At 39.3% G+C, this 25,805-nt stretch overlaps 1 protein-coding gene and 1 pseudogene across 1 annotated transcript; both read left to right on the forward strand.

Annotated features, from left to right (window-relative positions):
• The first annotated feature begins 1,314 nt into the window (after window positions 1-1,314).
• Window positions 1,315-10,821, forward strand: LOC140933345 (uncharacterized protein F54H12.2-like; annotated as a pseudogene).
• Window positions 10,822-18,202: 7,381 nt separating this feature from the next.
• On the forward strand, window positions 18,203-25,062 carry LOC140933355 (G-protein coupled receptor 157-like). Its single transcript, XM_073382899.1, has 3 exons — window positions 18,203-18,823; window positions 22,515-22,709; window positions 24,832-25,062. Exons 1-3 carry the CDS (start codon window positions 18,203-18,205, stop codon window positions 25,060-25,062), a joined length of 1,047 nt encoding a protein of 348 aa, XP_073239000.1.
• The last annotated feature ends 743 nt before the right edge of the window (window positions 25,063-25,805 follow it).

The following is a 25,805-nucleotide window of genomic DNA, read 5'->3' on the forward strand; positions in this document are numbered from 1 at the left end:
CCAGCATTGAAACAGAGTTATACGCTTCAGGGTTATATGCTACTGTTATAACGTGACAAGGGAAACGCGCGCTCTGATTGGTCAGTTAGCCATCTACCATTTGCCGGTTGGTGCACGCCACGAAAAGCTAGCGCGGAAAAAATTGAGGTAAATCAGCATATCTCCTCTCCTGTGCGGTTTAAAATGGACCGATAAAATATACAAATGAAAAATGGAAGTTGAAGAAAATGTTCAGTTGTCGTTCTGAGGTTCAGTTGTCTTCGCGGGTGGGACCTCAGAAGAAAAACTCCGAATGAGCAAAGTTTTCTGAGGATTTAAGCGCGAGATTTAAGGTACACTTTGTGTGTTTTTATTGTACAGAAAGTCTGTTTTGAAATGGAAATGCATCAATTAGTATTGGGTTATTGACGTTTTAGTCAAGTTAAAGTTAAACTCAAGCTAATTTTGTAGGAAACGCGCTCAGATTCGAGATAGCTAATTTTTTGTGTAGCTTTCATCGCTAAAAAATTTTAATTGAGTTATAATTACGGACACATTACGCTGGAATGTACGCAAATTTCATTTGAGTACAGGAACTTTGGGTTTTCAAATAATTTTCTTCCAAAAATGACTCTTCTGTTTATTATGTAACTAATGAGCTTAAAGAAACAACACACTAAATCTGGAGTGCATAGCAGTCCTTTGTTGCTTTTTAGAAAGCCTGAGTTTTTCCATTCATTTTCTGTAATCCGACAACACAAAAATTACAGATAATGTATGGAAGACGTCAAATTTTCTAAAAAGCAACAGAGGACTGCTGTGCACTCCTCATATAGTGTATAACTTCTTCAAGTTCATTAGTTTAAGTTTCCAAAGAGAGTACATTCAATTAGGAAGAATAAGGTAACTTTGAATTCCTCGCCATCTTGTCCTGATTACCCAGTATGCCCTCACAACCATAAAGGGGTCTATCAGCGACAGCTGTGTCGGCGAATTTTTGCAATTTGGACTTTCAGCTCGATTCCCCCTGACAAATTTCGGTACGAAACTAGTTAATTTTTTTGAAATTAGTGTTACCTGTTATTCTAAAGGAAATACTTTCAATTTTTCATATTTCTTCTTTTCGTTTATTGCAAAAATTATCACACAATTATTTTTTGCTGCCGCAGTGAGTGAGCCTGAAGCCAGCGAACGAGGCAGCTCTCTAATCGGCCAAAATTACATTATAGGAGCATTCAATCACTTTTTCTTACCAAACGCAAGGAACTGTGGTTATGCGCGACTTAAAGATTTAGGATGCGCAATGGACTCGCAAGTAATTGTGGCTAAGTGCGAATGGAAGATTTAGGATGCGCAGTAGACTCGCAAGGAATTGTGGCTATGCTGGAATGGGAGATCGAGAATGCGCAGTGGATTACCATGTACTTTCTTCTTACCCCGATTTTCAACTGCAATGGGAATAATTTGCAATCTCGTAAAGTATAGAAACAAAAGGTCTAATTGCAAAATAAACAACTTTGTACGTGCTCCGTACTTTTGCAGTTGGCCGACACTTTTCCACCGGGAACCGAAGGCATTCATGACGAATTCATCATAGTCGATGCCAAGGCAGAATGAAAGAAAGGTTCGAGACCTTTGTATATTTGTGTTGGTTTTCGGAAAGCAGAAAACGCTAAGACCAACAAAATAGCGTAGCATAGTGGCAAGCAGCCGTTTAATATCTTTCAGGCATACTTTGCACAAAATGCAATATTTTATAAGTCCGATATTTTGATTATAGTGGTTTGGGTTAAGCACTGAAAATACTAATTTAAGCACTAACCATACTGATTAAGGTTAAGCCCTGAGAATAGTGATTAAGGTTAACGGTTAGCTTCTATTTTGGGTTGGGATTTACGCTATAATATTTGAATAAAATAATCAACTTGCAGAGAAACCACGATGGTCTAGTGGTTAGAGTAATTGTATGGAGGCAGCGTGTCCGAGTGGTCAGCGCGTCGGACTCGCAATCCGGCGGTCCCGGGTTCGAGTCCCGCTCTGACCACTTGCTGGATTTGTGCTCGGTCGTCCCGAGTTCAAATTCTCGGCCTCGCCTGTAAATAGCCAACTGGTTGCCTTCTGCTAGTTGGGGTTTTTAATCCTGTTATGTTGTATTTGAATTATTTGTTTCTAATATTTGAGTGGAGTGCCTGTAAATTAGCTGGACAAGCTAAGTGCTCTTTCCACTATAAACAAGCCTTTAACCTTTAACTTTATGCAGACCCTATGCTCCGGGATCGAACCTGCTCATAGTCGATTAAATTTTTTTCCCTTAACATTGAAGAGACTTACACTTTGACAACATAGTCTGTGAACAGGCTCTCTGTTTGGGGAAAAAAATAACTAAAATGACTAAAGGCTGGTTCACAGGCTATGACAACATTATTTTGTTGATCAGAAACTAAGTCTCTCAGTCTATTCTAAATCGACGTATGATATTTTTGGCCTGGCTGGGATTCTTCGATTTGTCAAAATTATTGAAAAAAATATCGGACTGCCGGTCGTTTAGTCTTTTGAAAATCTTGACCGGTTACCGGCCATATAGACGCAGCCTTTATTGCAGCATTAGAGCTACGAGCCCCAAATTTATGTATCATATTTATCAAAAATTGAGCATAACTGCCCTCCAAAAATGTTGAAATTGGTGTTTGATTCGTGACACAGTTGGCCAAGTTAATGTTGTGTTTTTATTGTCGTTTCTCAAACCTATCTTGTAGCGCAGATCACAGTCGAACAAATTTCCTTAAACTGGGCAGATGAAATAAAGAGTCTTAAACTCAAGAAATTTAAGTTTCGTGGAAATCGCTCGATTTTTGTGCGAACAGAAAGACTGAACACCATAGTTACAAAATTTGCTCGTATCGCCAAATCAAAGCTTTAAAATAAATTTCAGTCATTCATTTAAAAGCGAGAATGATTGAACTTATACATAACAAAAAATCGAGAATTATCTGGCCACTTCTGGCGCGACGAGAGCACGTTAGAAAACTACTAAAACTGGCTCATAATTAAGTTAGTCACCTTAAACGCAATACTCGAAAGGAAGAGAATTTCTAAATTTTGGTCATCATTGATAAATATTTTGGATAGTCCTCTTAGCCTCATATCACCTTCTACTAAAAACTTCACATTTAATTTAATTCCATTTCTTCACTATTCCTTGCCTACGGCAGCATTTCTACCCTTTAGGTATACTAGTTTAGTTTATAGTGTTTACAGTAGCAGCCTTAGTTTTCCGTCGAAGTATTTACCGGCCAAGTAGACAAGATGGCATTCAAAATAACAACAAAAAACGTGTTGCAATTTACCTTAAGACGGAGAACGGTTGATTCGGCGAAAGAAAAACTGAAAGGCTTGATTTGTTTACTCGCGGGCAGATGACAGCATACATCAACTTGTCTACAGTACTGATGACTGACCCAACCGAAGGCAAATGCAATTGTTTTCTCTTTTTATTATGTTATAAAAGAAATGGTAAACGTTGCATCTGTGCAACCATCGAGTTATGGATACACTTTGGGTGGTTTGCTAAACACTCAAGAAGCTAGAGTTGCTATCGCCTCGTGCAACTCCTCTTTCTTTTCAATGCTGTAGTTTTAAAAAGGATATGGCTACTGATCTTGATCTTGACTAATAAATATTCATGACCAAATTGGGAACAGAGAAAAAGTCCGGATAACTGAAAAATCCTGATAATGGAGGTCCGGATAATCGAGGTTCGATTGTATTTATTATTTATTTATTTATTACCAGCTTTTCTGGACACATGCCAGCCCAGAGGGAATGTGCACGAACGGTACTCAGGTCCCATGCGAGGTACCATCCCTACCCAATACCACAACCCGTAAAGGTTTGCCACACCACCGAGGTTTACGACCCGCTACTCTTTTCGAATAGTGATGTGGGTTATTATACGTCCCACAAGAACAAATTAGGGAAAGTGCTGTGAGACGGGACCTACGGTTTTTCGTCCTTATCCGAGAAGACTAGAAAGTCTAAACATTTGCAGATGTTATTACAAAGGCAGCACTTTCTTGTCAGTTATTTACAGACCCTGAGTGTTGGTCCCGCCGGGGTTTGAGCCCACGACCTTCCACTCGGCAGACCGGCGCTCTCCCAACGGAGCCAAACAGGCGGTTCTTTCGTGCTTAGCATGCACGATTCACGTTTATCATTTCTTAAATAGAGTGCATGATATATGATAAAGTTCAATGCAATGGCTTTGTATTAAAAAAACTGGCATGATTGAACTCAGCTTGTGGAATTCACCCGTTTAACATGCGCTTCGTTCGTCACTTTAACTAACCGCCACTTGAAAGTCTTCAAGGTCACATAAAAAATCTAGAGTCCTTGAATCAAATGCTTCTGGATCAAATTGAATTTTTTTCGTGGTCAAGTTTACTGATCTTAAAATCGTTTCAATATATACTTAAACTGCATTTGAGGTTGAAATAAAACTTCTACATGGGATCTTAAAACGGGCTGTGGAATGGGAGGGGTGCGATACAAATCTTTTTCCAAGCTTTAAGTTCTTATTTTGTTTATTTTTATGTTTTAATCTTAGTTCCCTGTCCAATGTCCAATGGGGAACCTTGAGGAATGCCAGATTTCGCTGTTAGAGCATGCGCGCGCCTTCTAATCTGACACATTGTTAAAGACCTTGCAGGTATGTGGAGAGAACATAGGCCTTCAGTTTCGCGATCAAAAGACGGTGGTTTATGGCGTCAAACGTTTTGCTCAGCTCCACTGCGACCGCCGCTACAACTTCCCTGTTATCAATACTCTTCCTCCAATCTTCAGTCATTTATAGCAATGCAGTGCAGCAAGAATGGGTTTTCATAAGACCAGATAAGGTTGAGGACAAAACGTTACGAAATGCATTCCAAGATTGGTCGTAAATAATGTTTTCAAACACCTTCGATGGCGAAGTTATTATTGAGACAGGGCGGTAGTTTGCTTTGTCTGTGTCAATCCCACGTTTAAAGACAGGAGTGAGGCGCGCTTGCTTCCATTCAGACGGCAATGAGCGTTACATAGAGGACAACTTTATGATATATGGACACTATCAGTACAGGACCTTAACACATTCACTTCCTTTCTCAGTGACATTCACCCCACCATAAAATTCACATGCGACTATTCCTTCACATCCACACCCTTTCTCCATGTCAACGTCTCACTTCACAATGGCAAAATCCTCACTGACTGGCTTAACACCAAACCTACAGACAAAAACCAATACTTACTCCATTCGTCATGTCATCCCATACACATCAAACGTGCTATTCCTTTCAGTCTAGCTCTCAGACTCCACCGCATTTGTTCAACCAACGAGACCTTCACACTACGCACCAATGAACTTATTGACTATCTTTACAAACGTGGCTATAACCGCTATTTTCTTCAACGGGAAAAACGAGTTAAGAAAATCACACGGACAGAAGCACTTACGCCCCATGACACTTCCACACTGGACAAACTAGAACGTGTTCCCTTCGTTATCACCTACAACTCAGCCCTTCGTTCCATCTCATCCATTATTCGCAAACACTTTCACATCCCTATTTCATCCCTTGTTGTTATAACGTCTTTAAAGCTGCACCCATTGTAGCTTGTAGACGTAGTAGTAACCTCAGTGATTTTCTAGTTTGGACAATGTCATACAACAATACCAGCCTATGGGCTCATACCCATGCGGAAAAAACTGTCTCACTTGCAAATAGATATCTGACGGACAAATTTCATACACATTCTACTATACAGGCGAAACCAGACCTATCACTCATCACCGGGGGGGAAGGTAACTATGACGTTACATAGTAACGGGCAAGAGCCTCGCGTCGCTTGTGCAAATTAGCAAGGGATACGACAGTTATTTGGACGAGCGAGGTCGAGGGAAAGCTAAGAAGCTAGCAAATATCGCTATATATCGCTTATTTGATGGAATGTCTGTGAGCTTTGGTGTTGCTATAATCTGCTTGTGTAAACCGTTTTGATATTTTGTGTCCGTGATTGTATAATTTTGTTAATTTGTTTTGCGGGCCGTGTTGAGGGATCGCCATCTATTTCACGGGACCGGCAAGGTCATCAAAACTTAAATCTTTTTTTTCTCTAAACTGGGAGAGGTCTAGTCTCCAGAATAGGAGGTTCCATTCACAGATCACGCATGTTTGTATTTCATATATTCTTTTGCTAATTAAATGGGTCTAACTTCATATCATTCCTTTCGAGTGTAGGCCTCATGTTGATCTCCTAATACTCCACCAAATTCAGTAAAGCTATCGTAGTTCGATCGATTATCTACATCGAGTCGGCCCAGTTGAACCCGAAATAATGCGAAATAGCTATGAAATACGCGCTTAAGCTAATTTTCCTCAAATGTATATTTGAATCCATGATAAATACAGCTCCACCAGCTTCAAACAGCGTCTATGGCAGAGAAAAATTGTTTTGATATGACAAATTAATTCTTCGAATCATGTGTGTCACTATGGTGCAGTGGTCAAGGAGCTGCTTGCACGTGCAGATAAACCGGTTCGACTCCCGGCGACGCTGTTTTCTGTTTTTTGCACCGTTTTTTTTCCTGTTAGGTCTCTTTTTTAACACTATTTTTCCCTTTGGCCTTTTTTTCTTTATTCTTACTGCTGACCCTGTTGGTCATACACTTGGATCAATATATATTTTAAGCTTAAGTCCGGAGTTTTATTTTGGAAAAGGGATTTCAAAAGCTCTTGATCTGCATACTGGCCAAGCTTACGACCAGATAAAAACCATAAGCCATGGTATAGATAAAGACATGTCCCTCCTCTAAAACAGCTGAATTTTTTTCAATGTTAGTTGACATCATGACAAACAACACACAATACAACCACAACCTGTACTAATTTACACCCAACACCCACCAGTGACCCACTGGCGAAAGTTCAACTTGCCTTTTTTTCATCGTCTTAATCATCAATATTATTACCCAAAATCTCCACTGGGTTTGCCCCCTAAAAATAAGTAAACGAAACCTTTTCTTGGTTTTCGGGATTTAATTACAGAATTGCAGGTGTATGCCCAATACAGTATTAAAATGCCGTAAAGCAACAAGATTCAGTGCTCACAGTCTCTCACAATTACCTGTCATTTAGCTTCCTCTTTCAACGCTACAGCTAAGCAAACTTTGAGAGGAGGAGTGATATGGGGTTCCACTAGCCCTGAAGAGCTGAAAATACGCACAATGAAAAGTATAATACATCCTTTGAGGAACCTCTTATTGCTGTGTCTAAAGTCCTCAATCTTGCTGTGCACTGGCCCTCAAAAGTGTGACCGGTCGGTATGATTGCCCGTAAAATTTGCTCGACGATAGAAAGGAATCTTTAAAATTCATTACTTCACTGGACCTTTCATTCCAAAAAAGTACTTAAGTGTAGTTTTCTATGACAATAGAAACCTTAAAATGTCCAAATCCAAGAAATCGGAACAGTATTTTCGTGATAAAATCGAAATCTTTATCTTTTTCCTATTCTTTATTTCAAATAGCAACGTCTTAGCTTAACCTCATCATCGTATGTAAGACCCTGAAGAAGGAAGGCCCTGTCTTCCGAAATATTGGTAGAATTATATATGTTCCCGATCGTAAAATCAGCCTTACTTCTTTTGTTTCATACATCATCAGCATTGTCGAATGTGTAGGCGGATGACCATGGGACCCTTTTTAATTCAGCCAAAAAGTCAGGCAAGTTAAAATTCTTCATACTCCTAAACTCGATCAAGCGTAGCCTAAATTCCAGACGATTACTTCGAGTCGTTTTCTCCTCTCAGCAACGTCCGTCCGGTGACGTCACGACCCGAAAACCGGGTAGTGATTTTGATTGTCCAAACATTCGCATAATTATGTACAATTATGAGAAATTTTAGCGGGATTGTCGTTTGATACTCAGCGGATCGCATGCCTGGCACGCTTTCTTGGAGTTCAACGTTTCGACAACCTTTATCGTAAACAGCAAAATTGCCCTCGTCTTCGAAACTAAATTGTGTTACGAATGAAGAATCATTGCGGAGGGTCGGTAGATTTTTCATTTAGAGTCGGTTTCGTGGTTTCGGCAGTGACTTTGTTTCATGTTTGTGCGAAGTTTTCTGGGATTTAAGTTATAATTTGAGCTTCTTGCCATTTCCACCGCCAAGTGTTTCTTGTTTTCTTTCTTCTTCGTTTAGGACCAAATAGCTTTTTTCAACTAAAGAAAATTGTTGTGTTTTTGAGGTGTTTCGTGTGTGCATTTAAGCTTATTTCATTGTGTGATTGCGATCGAGTTTGATTATTGAATTACAACGGATTCAATCAGAGTACCGCATGCAGCAGTTGACAGTTTAAACGTTAAAATGAATTACAGTCAAAAATAGTTAAGCAGTTCTGTATCATGTAGACATTTCCAGAGATAAGTTCAGTTGAAAATCGTGTTTTATTTTGCATGAATTAAAGCAAACGAATAGTGACGTCACTGGCCGGCGTTAACGGCTGGTCGGTTCAGACGTCACTGAGGGAGTAAAAAAGACTCGAGGTAATCCTCTGAAATTCGGACTAGATCAAGCCATAGTTATTAGAGGAGACTGGTTATGAAAAGCGGCAAACATCAATGATAAAAACAAAAGTGCTGCAATTTATGTTGGAAGCACCCTGAAAGTGCACAATCCTTTGTTTTCTGTTGGCAAATTGTTACGGAATAAATTAATGCAACGTTTTTATTGGTCAATACAATCAAAATGATAGGAATTCTTTTGAACGTTGTGCACTTTCAGGTCCACAAAAACATATAACAAAGGAGTCTGACGGGTTTCATAACCATTCCACTCAGATCAATTAGCATCGAGAACATCGTCAGCAACGTTCAAGACTATTTTTGACTGAGTATGGCTTCATCCCTTCTCTGCTCCAGGAGTTAACTCCAGTTTGCAGTTATTCGAAGTGCCGGTCACCGATGTTTCTATTGTCAAAAGTAAATGGGTGGACTATGAACCAAGTCAGAGTGGCACGAATCCCATGGAATTTGTGATCAAACCTCTGTCCGATTAAATCGACATTAACAAGACTGAACTTCGTCTGGTGGTGAAAATTACAAAACGAAACGGAGGTGAGACAGGAGCTGGGAAGAAATATACGTTGATCAACAACGCTCTTCATTCTATCATCAAACAGTTCACTATCAAGATCAATGAAACCCTTGTCACAGAACAATCAGACACATAAGCCTACAATGCTTATATCAAGACCTTACTTAACTTTACTGATCAGGCCAAGAAATCTTACTTGACAAAAGCGTTGTACTACAAAGACACTGCTGGGTATATGGATGAGGTGGATAATACAGCGGATCGAAATTTGGGTCTAAAAAAGAGATGTTCTTTTACCACTGGAGATGCTGAAGTTGGAATGGTTGGTGTACCCCTGTGTGATGTATTCAACCTTGACAAGTTACTGTTGGATGGATTGGAAATCAAAATCAAGATAGATCTTAACAGCAGTGAGTTTAGTCTGATGGGTGGTGAAGATGCCAACGATTGCAAGTTACAAATAGTGTCAAGCACGCTCCGTGTACGTACTGTTCATGTGGCAGACAGCACTAAATTGGATCACGTAAACACCATGACGGGTCAGAAGGCACTTCCTGCAATCTATACACTAACAAGAACCCCTTACGCATGCTAGGATCATTCCCAGAGGAGTATTAAATCACACAGAGACCGATCTATTCAATGGTCTCATCCCCCAATGCATCATATTTGGAATGGTGCGAAACGATGCTTACAATGGAAACTTGGGGAGGAACCCATTCAACTTCCAGCAGTTTGATCTGAATGCTGTTCGTCTAACAGTCGATGGAGAAGAAATACCTTTCTCAGGCATCGAATTGATAGGTGGCAAGAAAATCGATGGCTACAATACACTTTTCTCAGGCAGTGGTGATATGAACTGCGGTCATGGTATAGACATTGACAGAGAAGAATGGGAGCAGGGTTATGGTTTATTTCGCTTGGACACAACACCAGCAGGAAGCGGCCATCCGGATCATTTGATTCCTAATCGCAGCGGAAATGTCAGCTTGTATTTAAAATTTGGCACTGAGACCCCTGCAGTTCTCAATTTAATTGTGTACGTAGAATTCCAGAATCAGTTGGAAATTGATCGTAACAGACGTGTGGTGTACGACCTGTCACAGGGCGCTTAAAGACAAAACGATGCATACCATCTTTGAGCTATGGCAAGCGGCACTACAAGACCCCATTTTAGCTCCCGTTATGCAAGGTGTCTTCCCAAGAGACAAGTTACCTATCGTTAACAAGTATCTTTCGGGACTGATCGCAAATACGGACCCTCGTGATCAGCCCGGGACACATTGGGTGGCCATATACTTTATTTCTCTGTGGGAAAGTGAATTCTTTGACAGTTACGGGTTTCCTCCCGATACCTATGGCATGGATGGATACAAAGAGCGAGATGTTACGCGTTACAACAACAAACCGTTCCAGGGACTTACTTCAGACACTTGTGGAGACTACTGTTTATTTTATTTATTTCATCGAGCACGCAATGTTGATATGGACGCTATTCAAGCTAAATTTAGGTCGCACGATACACAGTGGAACGATTCACAAGTAGCCACATTTGTTCACAGCTATGTAAAATCGTTGACAAGTGTTAGGCAGAGGTCACCATTCTTTCAGAGTGAACAAACTTGCAAGTCATTCAAATGTTGGCGTAAGGAATCAATAAAGTGTTGTTTAAAATGAACATTATGTGTTTATTTTGTATTGGACTTGAGATACACCCCTATAAAGAGAAAGGCACCAGTAACTTTGGCATCAGTTGTTTTTTCGTTCTGTGTGGGAAGCATGGCTCAGTTCAAATGCCCGAGCAGTGTAATGATCGCAGGGCCGAGTCGATGTGGAAAGACGACGTTCGCAAAACTATTACTTCAGTATGCAGAAGTTTTGTTTGAAAGACCTATTCGTAAAATTGTGTACTGTTATGGGCAGTGGCAAGATGCTTTCAGGACATGGCGTCACAGATGACGTTTGTAGAGGGTATTCCTGAAGATATTCCGGCTTTATTTTCAATGGGATGTCGTCCAGGTATACTCGTGTTGGATGACTTAATGAGGAATTGTAGCGAGGATGAACGTATTCTGGACCTGTTCACAAAGGTGTCTCATCATTGTGATGTCACCTGCATCTACTTGACACAGAACCTTTTCCCACCGGGAAAATTTTCAAGAAGTATTTCTCTCAATGCTCATTACATCATTGCCTTTAATAATCCTCGGGATACGTTGGGTTTCCGAACCTCGGCTCAACAAGCTTTTGCAGGGCACGCTCCTTACGTATGTGTGTTTTCAAGATGCCACCTCGCAGCCGTATGGTTATCTCATGTTGGATTTACGTCCGCGAACACCGGCTATCCTACGATTACGTAGCAACATACTGCCTGTCTCACAATCTTTGCCTTCGGTCTACATCAACAAGAAAACCCATAAAACAGACGGGCCTTTAACTATCGACGTCAGTTAGCACCATGCCTTCGTGTAAGGCAGGTGGCACAGTGAAGTCAAGGGTTGTTAATAAACGCGGCGGCAATATTGTCTTACGTTCTGGCACTACGACTCAGACCAGTGGGACAAAACGAAAGCGGTCAAGTATTGCCAAACAATCCAAATTCCAACAACACCTACCCTTTCTTTGTGCGTGTTTTAAAAGCAATGGAAAGCAACGAAAAGATATGATAGCCCATGCTAATAGAGGACAGATGGAAGCCATTGGGGAAGTGGCCCTGAATCTTCTTAAAGGCAACATCATAGCACCGAATTCGTCATTTAAACGATTGAAACCACACAAGTCAAAGCTCCTCTGTTTGACCCGCAAGAAACCGAGCCTTAAATAGAAGAAGGAAGAGCTCAATCAAAAAGAAGGATTTTTGCCAGCCCTTGCTGCTCTGATTGCACCCCTTGCAGTTGATTTACTGGGTAAAGTGTTCAAATGAAGCACGCTCAAAAGATGGTGATTACACCGGAACATTTATCACAGAGCGTGGAGACAGAACGGCGTTTAACTGCTCCTGTTCAACTTCCAACGCTGACGAGATTAGATCAAGACATGCCTACTGCGCAGGGGACAGAAATTCTGTCCCACACGTCTGAGCTAAAACCTTCGTACCTTCGTATCTAGAATAACAACTACTACCCGAGTATGACCCGACCATCAGGCGCCATCTGGAATTTTTGATGATGTCACTTTCATAGGTGGACACTTTATGACTTACTACTTCATGACCTAAAGGACATTTCGTGACTATGACATGAAGTACTAAGTGCCCCAGTTAAGCAAGTAATACTACTAACAGATTCCTGTTCCTTTTGCGAGGAACAAAAAGAAACCCTCGTTCATATTTTCTGGACTTGCAAATACACTCACAACTTTTGGAAGAGCATGTTCGAGTGGATCTCTCAAAATTTCAAAGATTTAGAAAACGTCTCTCCCTCTTTGTCTCTCTGTTTCGGTCTCATTGACGACGTAAAAGACCTCTTTCATCACCTACTCCTTATAGCTAGACATTACATATACACCTGCAGACTCGGGAACAAGCTTCTTAAGGAGATTGCATTCCGCAATAACGACTCAAACGTCTTTGTACGGAAATGGTCTCGCTTTAAAAATAACCTCTCACAAAATCCATTACATTAACAATATATAGGAAGCGTAAAAGGTAGAATCCCTTGACTTGAAATCAAATATCTTGTATGACTTTTAGTGTGATTTTGTCTTACTATATGTATATACTACTATATGTATGTCAATAGTTGTTGTGGCAATAAAAAAGTTATTAAAAAAAAAAAACTTTCTCACCTGGCCTCTCCTGGCAATAAAACGACGCAGGGCAAGCAGGAAGGAATCTGTATCTGGGCTGTGAGCCACTTCAATAGGAGAGGAAAAAGTAAAACATTGTGCGCAGTGTAAGAAAAAAGATGGATTGCCTTTTTTGACTATTTTAATAGAATCTTTAATCTAATCTTTTTGCAATTATTTTAATAAAGAGACATAAAGTTGATTTCTCGTGTCTTAAGAAACGTGTCTGATTTTATTGCGAGAATCAATTTATTAGTCGCGTGTTTCAATTGATCCTTGTTTAGTTATTAATTGTTTTTTTTTTGTTTGTTCTCCCTTCTCTCCAAGGTTCTCCCTTGGAGTTTTTACTGCAGAGCTGAACTAATTTGTATGCAACGGTGGGCTTGTTAACTCGCATAATTAACTGACTAACGGCGCGTGAAACGCTGAGATTTCAATAGTAAGTCGTTTCTTTGAGGTAGAATTATGGCAAAAAGAGGAAAAGAAATCGACATAAGAAATTTCGAGTCAAACCTTACAAGTACTCCATCAGCGAAGAAGGTGATGATTAATTTTTCATTCCTTTCAGATCGCTGTGTATTTAACTCTTTTCATTAGTTTTCAATAAAGTTTTAAAAACGGTATCTCGTGTGTGGTTTTGTTTATATATCCTATTTTTTTAGCGCTAAATAGAAGACGTATGCCGTTTTTCGCGTTGCAGAGGTGATCGCTCCTCTTACTCGTAGTTTTTAAATAGACGGTCTGAGAAACCGGAATCAAGATACTTAATGGGCAAGCCTATAGTTCCTATTGTGTTCTTCCATATGAAAAGAAACGACTATCCACTTAATTACATATGGAGGAAGACAGTGACTAGACACTTACTAGACACATATGTTTTACTAATGAGGTGACGTCATTGACTATCCCTAAACTATCCTTACCTATCCCCAAATGAGACTTAATTCTGACCCTAATATACTGCTTCTGTTATTTTAATAACATTAAAATGTTTCTCTGCGAGCCTGTTACTGTATCCAGATGAACCCTCTTACATAGAAACTCTATGGAAAGGGTTATCAAGCAGATACTGATCTATTAAACAAGAGTATGATTCAATACAGGGGGAACTGTCTCAGTAAACATCCTTTGTGAATGAAATGTTTCAAAAATTAGCATATAAAAAATTGTGGTATCGACAAAATTGTATCATTTAGGAATAAAGTTAATTTTTTCCCAACAGAAGCCAGAATATACTTAAAAGGTGAATTAATAACGTTTCATTGCGTGCTATTTTGGGGTTGCGGAATAAGGCTAGATTTTCTTTAAAAGGCCTCAGTGTTTTATTTATTTACATAATAAAATGAAAACAGTGTATCGTCAAAATAAGGTTGAAAAAATCAGAACTCAAACCGATTGCTTTAATTCTTTTCCTTTGTATAACTAAATGATAGAGTTTTTTGATTTTCAAAACACAATCTTGCTGGCATCATTAAAAATTTATAGTTGAAGTGCGTGTATATTATTTCTCAACGAGAACGTACCGGTGAAGAAAGCTGAAATTACCGCAGAAAGCAATTTTTCACAGTCTTCATCAAAGCACCATTCATTCGTGGAAGTGTTCTTAGCTTCATTAATCATTAACTTTATGTGGGGAGAAAGACGAAATTTTGAGATTAACAAGCCAGCGAAAGAGTGAAAATGCAGTTTCACAGAAAAATGGATAATTAATTAACCATTGACTCCTGAGACGATTAAGTTCGATTTTGGAGTTACACTGTTGACAAGAATTAAATATCTATAGGATAACTGTTCAACGAAAAATTATCGTACTGACCGTTTCTCGCTGCTCAAAACATGTGTGCGATATGTTGGGTCGTAACAACATTCAGCCGATGTACTGTTTTACGAAAGGAAAGACTGTCTTCTTAAGGCGACAGCGTGACTAAATAAACTCACTTTCATCGCAGAAATACCTCATTATATTAAATAAAAACTTATAGTTGAAGTGCGTGTATTTAGATGTTGCATACGTTTTCACGCATGAATTCACCCGTCAAAATTTTGACCAAGCACGGGGAGGGGAGACTAGGTTGCTAATTGTTCCTTGAGTTTGATCAAAGAGTGACTTAGCAAAAAGCAAATTTATTTCCAAACATTTTCTCCTAAGCGAACACAAGAAACTTCAATCTCAATTTTTACTCGAGCAACTCTGTTGGTTGTCCCTAAATGGTTAATTTTGCGCCAAAATGAAAGGCAACGGATATGTCTGGGACTCCCCTCTCTACCTGACTGTGAAATAGCTAAGTTGCAAAGAGTACAGAACGCTGCAGCTAGGCTGCTTATGTCATGTAAAAAGTATGACCATATTACGCCCATTTTGATAAATTTACAGTGGTTATCAGTAAGATATAGAATTAATTTTAAAATTTTGTTACTTACTTTCAAAGCCCTCTATGGCATGGCACCTAGTTACATCATTGATTTAATTCATACTAAGACTAATACGCGCTATTTGCTGCGCCCTAACGAAGGTGTTTTATTAAAGCATCCGTCTTGGAAAATGAAAAAGTCATTTGGTGACAGATACTTCAGCGTGGCTGCGCCCACTTTATGGAACGCTCTTCCTGTTAGCCTCCGCAGCATCAAATGTATTTCTACTTTTAAGTCTAATCTTAAAACTTATCTTTTTGAATTAGCTTTTAATATTTCTTCGATATTACATATATTTGTATATTTCTAATATTTGTATAGCTTTTAGGTTTTTTATTGTTGTAATGCGCTTTTGATCACCTAGTATGTTAAAAAGCGCACTATCAATAAATAATTATTTTAATTGTTATTATTACCTCTCTAATTTTGTTTTTAGAGGGCCACTAGGGAGAATACTTTTCATAGTAATTGGTGTCACCCTCTTAAAATAAAGGTTATTACCCTACTGAGTTTTTTACCCCTACTCCCGGAGTCTGTGGCTGTGTGGACAGTCTTTCGTATGCAGACGAAATAACCTAATTTTTTTGGCATTGATTTATCTTTTGGTATGGGGTGCCGCTGCGCTAAAAAGACGATATCACGAGTTATAAGACGAGATCTCACTTTAGTCGAAATCTCGTTATAAGACGAAATTTCGTGTTATATGACAAGATCTCGTGTTATAAGTCGGGTTTTCGTCTTATAGGAAGAGATCTCTTCTTATAACAAGAAATCTATTGTTAAAAGTCGAGGTCTCGCTTTATAACTCGACATCTCGACTTATAACTAGAGATCTTGTCTTATAACTCAACATCGCGTTTTATCGGTAGGGATCTTAGATCTCGCACACACGAAATTCTCGACTTACGAGAAAAATAATACTATGCATGACCCTTATGGGCCATTGTACATTAAAGACTGTGATCATGAGGTCCCCAATAACAACCGGCCGATCTCGTTGCTTCCTGTCCTTTCTAAAGTGGCTGAGAAGATTGCCTTGATTCAATTTAATGACTTCCTGACTAAGCAAAACAAACTCACTCAACATCAGAGCGGGAACCGCAAGAACCATTCTATGGAAACTCTGAGCCTTTTGGTTACTGATCATATCTTCAGGGCTATAAACCAACAGCAATTGACGGCTATGGTCGTTATGGACCTCAGCAAGGCTTTCGACAGTATTTGCCACAGTACACTTCTTCTCCAACTACGCAGTCTAGGCACATCAAGTCAGGCTCTTAATAGTTCGATAGTTACCTCACTGACCACAAGCAGTCTACTCCATTAGGCACCTCTCTCTCTGATGAGCTTACGATAACACATGGCGTGCCTCAAGGCTCCATCTTACGTCCCATGTTGTTCAACTTATATATGAATGATCTAACCGCAGTAAGTCCAGCTGTACCGACTCCTACGTTGATGATACTAAGATCTACTGCTCCTTTTCGGCTAAAAACATGAATTCTTGCTTTGTAAAAATGACGGAAGACTGAACGTCTTATTGCAGGGTGGTGTTGCTCACACCAATTACTGATAAATCCAAGCAAAACCAAACTCATTTTTTTCGGGACAGGCAGCTCCTAAGCAAGGTATCAGACATCAGGGTACCTTTCCTCGACCAAGAACTCACTCCGGCTTCCTCAGTTAAAGACTTAGGCATTACACTGGACTCGTTCCTCAACTTTAATGATCATGGAAACACGATAACATCGTCTCTCCTGTCCACGTTATGTCAGATTAGTAGGGTCAGACACCTGTTCACTAAACCTGTCTTGTCAACTATTTTGAATTCTCTTATTTTTAGTAGACTTTTTTACAGTTCCACTGTCTGGGCAGGCACCTCAAAGCAAAATCTACAGAAGTTACAATTAGTGCAAAACTTACCAGCCGGCGTATTAACAGATACCAAAAAGTTTGATCACATCTCGCCTGTTCTTCGGGAATTAGGGTGGTCCTCCATCAAAGATCAGCTATTAGTCCGAGATACTACCCAAGTATACAAAATTGTCAATGGCCTCGCCCCGTTGTACCTGAGTAGTAAACTCAGTAAGCGATCAGATACACACCACTACAACACGAGGAAAAGGGACAATCTAAATCTCCCTCTATGCAGAACAGTCACCGCGCAACGGTCATTTTACTATCGCGCTGTAAGCGCCTGTAACTCTCTGACCGCAGACACTAGAAATAGCCTGTCACTATGTACCTTTAAGAGGAGCGTCAAATGCGAATTGCGGGTGCAGACCCCATGCGTTAAATAGTTAATATTTGATTTCACTTAGATCCTCAAAGAGATAACGTAATTGTACGCGCATAGATTACGCTTTTAGTTTTGTACCAAGATTGTAATTAATTTAAGCTTTTTCTTCTTATCCCCTTCTTTTTAGCATTTGTAAATTAACTTCAGAATAGCCCTTTGGGAGAGTTAATAAATTATTGTATTGTATTTTAAGTGACCCGTGTGACAGATTCCTTATTCTAGTGTGGTGGCCCTTATTACATTTGGCGTCAGTTTCATACTACATTCAGTACCCTTATTACATTTGTGACCTCAACATCATATTTTATACTTTGGTTTAAAACAAAAGGCACGGGCTTTTGAACAAGAAAACACAATATACCCTTCCGACTTCCGATTGTTACCTTTAGAGCTTGCAAAAGAAAACATTTTCTGAGCAATTCAACACCATCACTTGAATCCAGTTTGAAACTGAATAGCATGTCATGACCTCAGACGACGTAACTTGAACTAACTGATAACCAAGTAGTTTTAAACAGGAAAACGACTTCCTCCTCATCGACGTTTTTAACAGTTCACAGCTGCTGTTTGAAATTTTTAGTTTCGGCATATAAAATGGCATTAATAGAAGCGACGGTCACAAGTTTCGAAGAAGAGGCAAACTCTTTGAGAAACCGAGTTGTAATAACTATTTCAGCGACTCTTTCGCTGTTGAGCACCACTGTTATTTGCATTACATATATCGCATGGAAGGATTACCAATCAAACTCAAGGAAAATTCTTGTTTATATCTCCGTCGCAGACTTCTTACTTGCCGCGAGTTGTTTATTTGGAATGTGGAGGCCACATCATGATAGGGGTGATATCATATGCAAGATACAAGCTTGTGTCACCGGTTGCGGTTATTTATGGTCGCTTCTCTGGACGACATTTCTTGCTGTCTACATGTTCACTACTGTAGCAAAGAAGCAGCGTCAAAAAGCCGAGGTCATGCTCAAAGGTTTTCATGTCTTTGGATGGGGAATTCCTTTGATTATCGTAGGAACCGCTTTAGGATTGAACAAACTAGGAAAGAACAAAGACGCTCTAACTTCAGGGTGGTGTTGGATAGACTCAAGCCTGGAACGCGATGATTTGCTCTTATGGTTGTGGCTGATAGGAATATCCTGGGATGTTGCTGCTTATATACTTGTCTCTCTGTTCTTCGTGATGTTGAAATGTCACATTCGGGATCAGGTAACCTTCGTGTGTTTTTAGAGTTGGCTCGGCGATAAGAACTACGGTGATGTTAATATTTATTTTAGGTTATCTAGAAAGCTTCTAGTATAGGCGTATTTCCATCACAGCATTCTTAACAATGCTATTATGAATACTTAAAGAGCATTTAACTATAAAACGATTGCAGGAGATGACAGAAAAGCACCTGTCTGTGGGGAAGTAACTTAACACATTACAGTGTATGATTTAACATTGTTGTCTTGAAATCAGCCATTAGTTTTAATTTGGATGAGCACCACTGGTTGCAGTTCCTGCTTTTAAACAAAAAGTTTGAGATATTAGTGCTATACAAATAGTTACAACAGCTTAATCTCGTGACTATCAGGTAAATAGCTTTGAAGTCAAAAAAGTCATATGACCAAGTGCTGATATTAAAGGATGCTTGGTTAGGTATTAGCTGGTATTGGATTTTATTTTTCACTCGCGTCGGCTTTCTTTGTTCTTTGTCAATTGCCAACTGTCTGAAAAATTGTCGCAAATTCCTCTTTATAACAGGGAAGAGCGGGGTGAATACAAAAGTTGCTGGTAACGGAAAAGACAGAAAAACGATAAACTTTTTCCCTTGTCAACATTCCCTTGACTTATAATTCCCTTGAACCTTGACCTCAGGCAAGTTTAAATATAACACTAGACGATAAACCTAGACGTTGACAGAGCTGATGGGGACAGGTATTAAGCCTTTAACATCTTATTTTTTTTTACAAGCTAAGACTTACTACAGTAAAACCCACTCGAACGTACCCGTTATATAAAAGACTGCAGTTAAAACAAATCAAAAGATTTTGAATTTAAAAAAAATGATATTCATTTGCAGTCAGTATAAGCACCTGTGGCCTGTCACGCAAAAGCAGGAGTGGTGGTAGAGGGATGACTTACTCCTGTTTGGTGTCTAGTAAGTGTCTAGCAAGGTCTAGCTAGGTCTAGCCAATAACGTCACCTCATTAGTAAAACATATGTGTCTAGCAAGTGTCTGTGTCTAGTCAGTGTTTTTCTGCATACTAATTAAGTGCCTAGTCAGTGTCTAGCTAGCTAGGTAAAATCGTGTTCCTCTATACTAATAACTGTCTTCCTCCACATCTAATGAGCGTCTCTCTCATAAAATAGAAACAATAGGCTTGCTTAGGCATGCTCGCTCTAGACCTACCTGATTGACTCATGTAGAATCTATTATGTTTTCGAAATAAAGTCGGGGAGTTTTTGGAAGTGCTATCTTTCTTACAAGTTCAGTCTGCCAGGAAAAACTTTTGTTCGAGTTCGCTTGTTTGAGAAAACGCTTTTATTCACTTTTTGAGGATCATGGCTTATCGTTACCAACGTTGATGAGCTTCCAGCTCTTTTGGACGCCTGTTCGTCGACCCAAGAATGGGAATTATTGCTGGACTCCATTCTAGTACTAGCCTGCGCCCAGACGAAATTAAACTCTGGTTAACTCCGTCTTCGAAACAGCACCGAAATCCTTGTTCTGGACTTCCAGCTGTGTACCCAGATTTGAGTACGCGCCACGATTGGCCAGTTAAAAAAGGCCTTTGTTTTGTTTGTCGTGATCGCCAATCAGGTTGAAGGGAAATTCGAAACGCACTTCCGGTAATTCCTTGAGTCCGTTGGGGGTCCAGAACAAGGATCTCTGCGCTGCTTCGCAGACGGTACTAATCAGAGTTTAGTTATCGTCTGCACGCAGGCTATTCTAGTACCTAATGAGTGCAACGTCCATTAAAAAATAGTAATAAGAGGTGCGATCACCTAGCAACACGAGAAACGGCTTATGTCCTCTATTTGTGTAATAATCGGATATATAAGCAAAACACATACAGATACACAAAGTGGAGCTGAAAACTCTCTATTTCTATTTTTGACTCGCTATTACAAAAGACAAAAAAACAATAAATTAACAAGGGTGAATTGAAACTTGCGACTAATAAAACCACGTACAAAATACCTTTTTAAAAACTTTTTTGAGAACTAATGACAAAAAGAGTAAAATACACAGCGATTTGAAAGGAATGAAAAATAAATCCTCTTGTTCTTCGCCCATGGAGTACTTGTAAGGTTTGCCTCGAAATTTCTTATGCCGAGTTCGTTTTTTCTGTTTGCAAGCATTATTAATATCATCCAAATAATTTACAAATTGAATCCGACACCTTTTGCCCTTTGAGGCTTGTGATGGGGTATCTACTGTGGTAGGATTTAAGGGTGGTGGTGGGGTGGAGCTTTCTCTTTTAGGTTTTTGGATGAAAGGTGTTACGTTGAAGGGGTTAAGAGGAGTTGACAATGGTGCCGTTGCTGTCGAAGAATCTTGTGTGCTTGATGCGGTCTGGAACAGTACTGATCATTTCTTCCGGTCGTATTGTATTTAATTGTTCTTTAAAAGCCAGGTATCTGTTTTGCAACTGAAAGTATCGCTTAGCTTTTTCTTCGTCCCGAAGATTGTTTCGAGAAAGCAAGACATCCATGTTGCCCTGCATCTCTTGCCTAGCTGGAAGAAGTAGGACAGGCGAAAGATTTTGCTGCTTTAGACATTTTAGAAGCTCTTGAGGAATATCTTCTTGAAACCCTGCTTGGTTAAAGCTCTCTTCACTGGGCAGGACGTTTGTTCGCGGTCGACAATTATCTTGGGTAGTAGTTTTCAGATCAATCACCAGATAACCAAAAGGTCTTTTTAAAGCCTCTTCGTACTGATTTAAGAAGAAATCAGTTTGCCCGGGCTGCATTTGCTTGGCCAGAGTCAAGATTTGCAAGTTGTCTTGTGGATTCTTGAATACCACCAAATAATGACTGTTTAAGTCTATGCTGCGCCTATCTTTTCCCTGATGAAATAGATTCTGCACGATATAAATCACGCTGTAGCTGCCCTCGAAAGTCGTACTTGGCCTCCGAAGGAGTTCCGTTGTTATTCACAAGAAAAAAAGAAACACTTTAATCCTCAGATCTTCTTCAGTTTATCTCCAGATAAACTCTAACTCTTCAGTTCTTTAGATAACAACTTAGTCTGCCTCGTCATTCTCTGCCTTGTCCTCTGCCTCTGTATCTCAACGTTGATAAGGAAAGCCATGATGCTCAAAACGTGAATAAACGTTTTCTCAAACAAGCGAACTCGAACAAAAGTTTTTCCTAGCAAACTGAGCTCGCAAGAAAGATAGCGCTTTCGAAAACTGACCACCTTTATTTCGAAAACATAATAGATTCTACCTGAGCTAATCAGGTGGGTATAGAGCGGAAAAGCCTATTATTTCCATTGTATAAGATTGACGCTCGTTAGATGTGGAGGAAGACAGTTTTTAGTACGGAGGAACGTTGTTTTACCTAGCTAGCTAGACACTGACTAGGCACTTAATAAGTATGCAGGTGTGCAGGAAGACAGTGACCAGACACTTACTAGACACATATGTTTTGCCAATGAGGTGACGTTATTGACTAGACCTAGCTAGACCTCGCTAGACAATTACTAGACAACAAACAGGAGTAAATCATCCCTCCACCATTACTAGCAGCCGTTTATCAGCCATTCAAAAACAGTAGCTGTAGCTTCTGTTGGTAATTCTTGAGCGATACGGCCGTTTGCACATTTTCTTTTTTCCCTCCAGTAACTATTTCTTTATTAGGAGTTACTTGGACTTGATAACACCATCTTTATACACTTTTACTTTTTCAGATTTCTTATAACAAGAGTCAGTTTCCATCACAAAAGGCCCAGAACATCACCCTGAAAGCCGACAGAATGTTGGCCTTGGTTCCCTTTACCTTTATTCTGCTGCGCGTTTGGAGAACACTTCGTTGGATCATCGTTTTGTATATCGACACTGGAAAATCTCAAGCGTGGTGGAATACGGCACTTTTTTATCTCCAAGTAGGTTTTATGTCTCAATCAAGACAGAAACCGGCATTTGACAGTTTTTTTTAACGGTATAAATTACACCATACATTATAAAAAAACTACCATATATTATATAAAAACCCGTACAAACATTATGATCCAACAAGAAAAAGTGGTCAGGTATGGTGGCTCAGCTTGACTGCAATTAGATCTTTGATTTTTTTTTGCAGCTCCCATAATCTCTATTGCCTCAAAATGGAATAATCCACAATACTTCTGTACCTGTTCATTGTCCACTGTCATTGGTTCGTTACGATCCGTCTTTTGTTACATTTTAACAGTCGCTTTTTGATAGTCAAATTGTCGGTTGTCCAGTCATTCTGTTGTTGTCAGTTTTGCTTAAGCCCATAAATAAGTCGTTTATACGGTGCTGGTAATTGTTGACCGTATAATACTAAGTACACGAAGCAGAGTGCCAGTCCATCTCTTAGTTTCAGAGGTGGCTCCGATGTAAGGAATAGTCGCTGTCGTAACAGGGCCGGAGCTAACGCTGATCTGAGTGTTGGAATCGGGGTAACCGTGAGTGTTACGTCTAACTAACAAAAATCCCGTTGTAGTAGGTTTTGATGAAAAACGTTCTTGATTAGGTAGTAAGTCTCGTCAAAGTCCGTATAATAATCTGTCGAAATGTGTCGGTTTTGGCTATTGTTGTCACAAGTGACCCAGGAGTGAAGAAAAGATATTTTACGATTTTCCTTAATCTCCCTGGTAAACTATATGTCTGCGTTCTCTCTTCTTAAAGTGTTATGAAAATCTGCGATCTCGTCTTTGTACACAGAGGTAAAAGTGTGAGGGGTTTGAACCCAGGTGTTATTTCAAAAGTAGGTTGAGTTTGATCGTCCGGGTGAACGTAGTCCTGAATAGGACTGTTGTTGTTGACAGTGACTGACGTTTCGACAACCTGTGCGGTAGTCATCTTCAGAGTCAAAGTGAGATGGCGGGGAATTCAAAGTTACCCTATTCTTTCTAATTGAATGTACTCTCTTTGGACACTTAAACTAATGAACTTAAAGAAATTATACACTATTTGAGGAGTGCACAGCAGTCCTCTGTCGCTTTTTAGAAAATTTGACGTCTTCCATACATTATCTGTAATTTTTGTGTTGTTGGATTATAGAAAAAGGAATGGAAAAACTCACGCGTTCTCAAAAGCAACAAAGGACTGCTATGCACTCCAGATTTAGTGCGTAGTTTCTTCAAGCTCATTAGTTACATAATAAACAGAAAAGTCATTTTTGGAAGAAAATTATTTGAAAACCCAAAGTTCCTGTACTCAAATGAAATTTGCATTCATTCCAGCGTAATATGTCCGTAATTATAACTCAATTAAAATTTTTTAGCGATGAAAGCTACACAAAAAGTTAGCTGTCTCGAATCTGAGCGTGTTTCCTACAAGTTTAACTTTAACTTCACTAAAATGTCAATAACCCAATACTAATTAATGCATTTCCATTTCAAAACAGACTTTCTGTACAATAAAAACACAGAAAGTGTACCTAAAATCTCGCGCATAAATCCTCAAAAAACTTTGCTCACTCGGAGTTTTTCTTCTGAGGTCCCACCCGCGAAGACAACTGAACCTCAGAACGACAACTGAACATTTTCTTCAACTTCCGTTTTTCATTTGTATATTTTATCGGTCCATTTTAAACCGCACAGGAGAGGAGATATTCTGAATTTGCCTCAATTTTACCGCGCTAGCTTTTCTTGACGCGCACCAACCCGCAAATGGTAGATGGCTCACTGACCAATCAGAGCGCGCGTTACCCTTGTCACGTTATAACAGCAGCATATAACCCTGAAGCGTATAACTCTGTTTCAATGCTGGGTTTTTTTTGGAGAACCAATCAAAATTTACTTCCTAATATAGAATCACTGATATGCGAGACTGTCCCGCTAGTGTTATGAAAACTTTGTATCGCGATATAAAAGAAGCGCTACAAACAGCAACTAAAGTTTTACGAAGTAAAATTGGACCAAAATAGGAATTCAAAATGGCCAGGAATGACCTATTCCGGACAAAATAAAGTCAGCTAATCAAGATTATCATTCATTGCAAATTTTTTCTTTCTTTTCTTCCTTTTTGTTCTCACAGGGGTTTGGAGGCAGCAGCCAAGGGTTTGCCAATTTCCTGCTGTTTTGTGTTTTCACTGAACAGTTCAAGACTCGCCTTCGTGGTGTTGCCCAAAAACTTTTTGTTTGCTGCCTTCTGCCAATAAAACGGAAATTACAGGATAGCAGTAGATACTCTGGCGAAGAAACACCAATGATTGAAACTCGGTCCCTTGCTGACAGCTGTCACAACAACTACGAGACCTACGACTGATGCTGTTGTATTTGATTTAACAAAAACTTACTAAGATTTTGTATAGGAAGGACATTCTTATTATACTGTCACAGAACTAAATGAATTATTTCGCTGTATAAGACTTTTTAGGTTTTAGAAGTTGTTAAATATCTTGATAGTGAAAACTGATAAGATAAACTATCTGTATCATTATCAGCAGCTGGCCAAAGGGTATTATATAAATTTAATTTTATTATCTGTAATAACACCGAAGACTATTTCTCATGAAAGTAATGGAGGCCTGAGAAAAAAAATGTTAAATTTCACAAGAATTGTGAAAATACAGGTAAAATTCTGTAAATGTCATGCGCAACGGTGTCATTTTGTGAAATTTGACGTTTATTTTCTCGGGCTCTCATGAGAAATTTTCTTTGGTGTTATTACATCTCGATCCGCTGTCAGGGCAAGAAAAATGGCGCCGTCTAGCTGTAGGTAGGTTAGGATTTACTGCTTGGTATCTTTAGATCGCTCCAATCTATAATTAGATTTGATATTTGGCGTATTTCTATGCGATATGCAGAAAATATTTAGGTGATATTTTATAGTTAGTCTTTCAAGTTAAAGTGTTTTTTCGCCCTTTATGTTTATGTAGTGTCAAAATGGCCTATCGAATATTACAGGTTGAAGGTCGCGTTTTATCTTGTCAGTCAAAAACCAAATGATAATAAACGGCTACAAAAAAATATGTAATGGTTTTATAAATTTTGTTTGTGCATGCAACT

Source organism: Porites lutea, chromosome 1 (assembly GCF_958299795.1).
Source record: "Porites lutea chromosome 1, jaPorLute2.1, whole genome shotgun sequence".
In the NCBI taxonomy this organism is placed as follows: Eukaryota; Metazoa; Cnidaria; class Anthozoa; order Scleractinia; family Poritidae; genus Porites; species Porites lutea.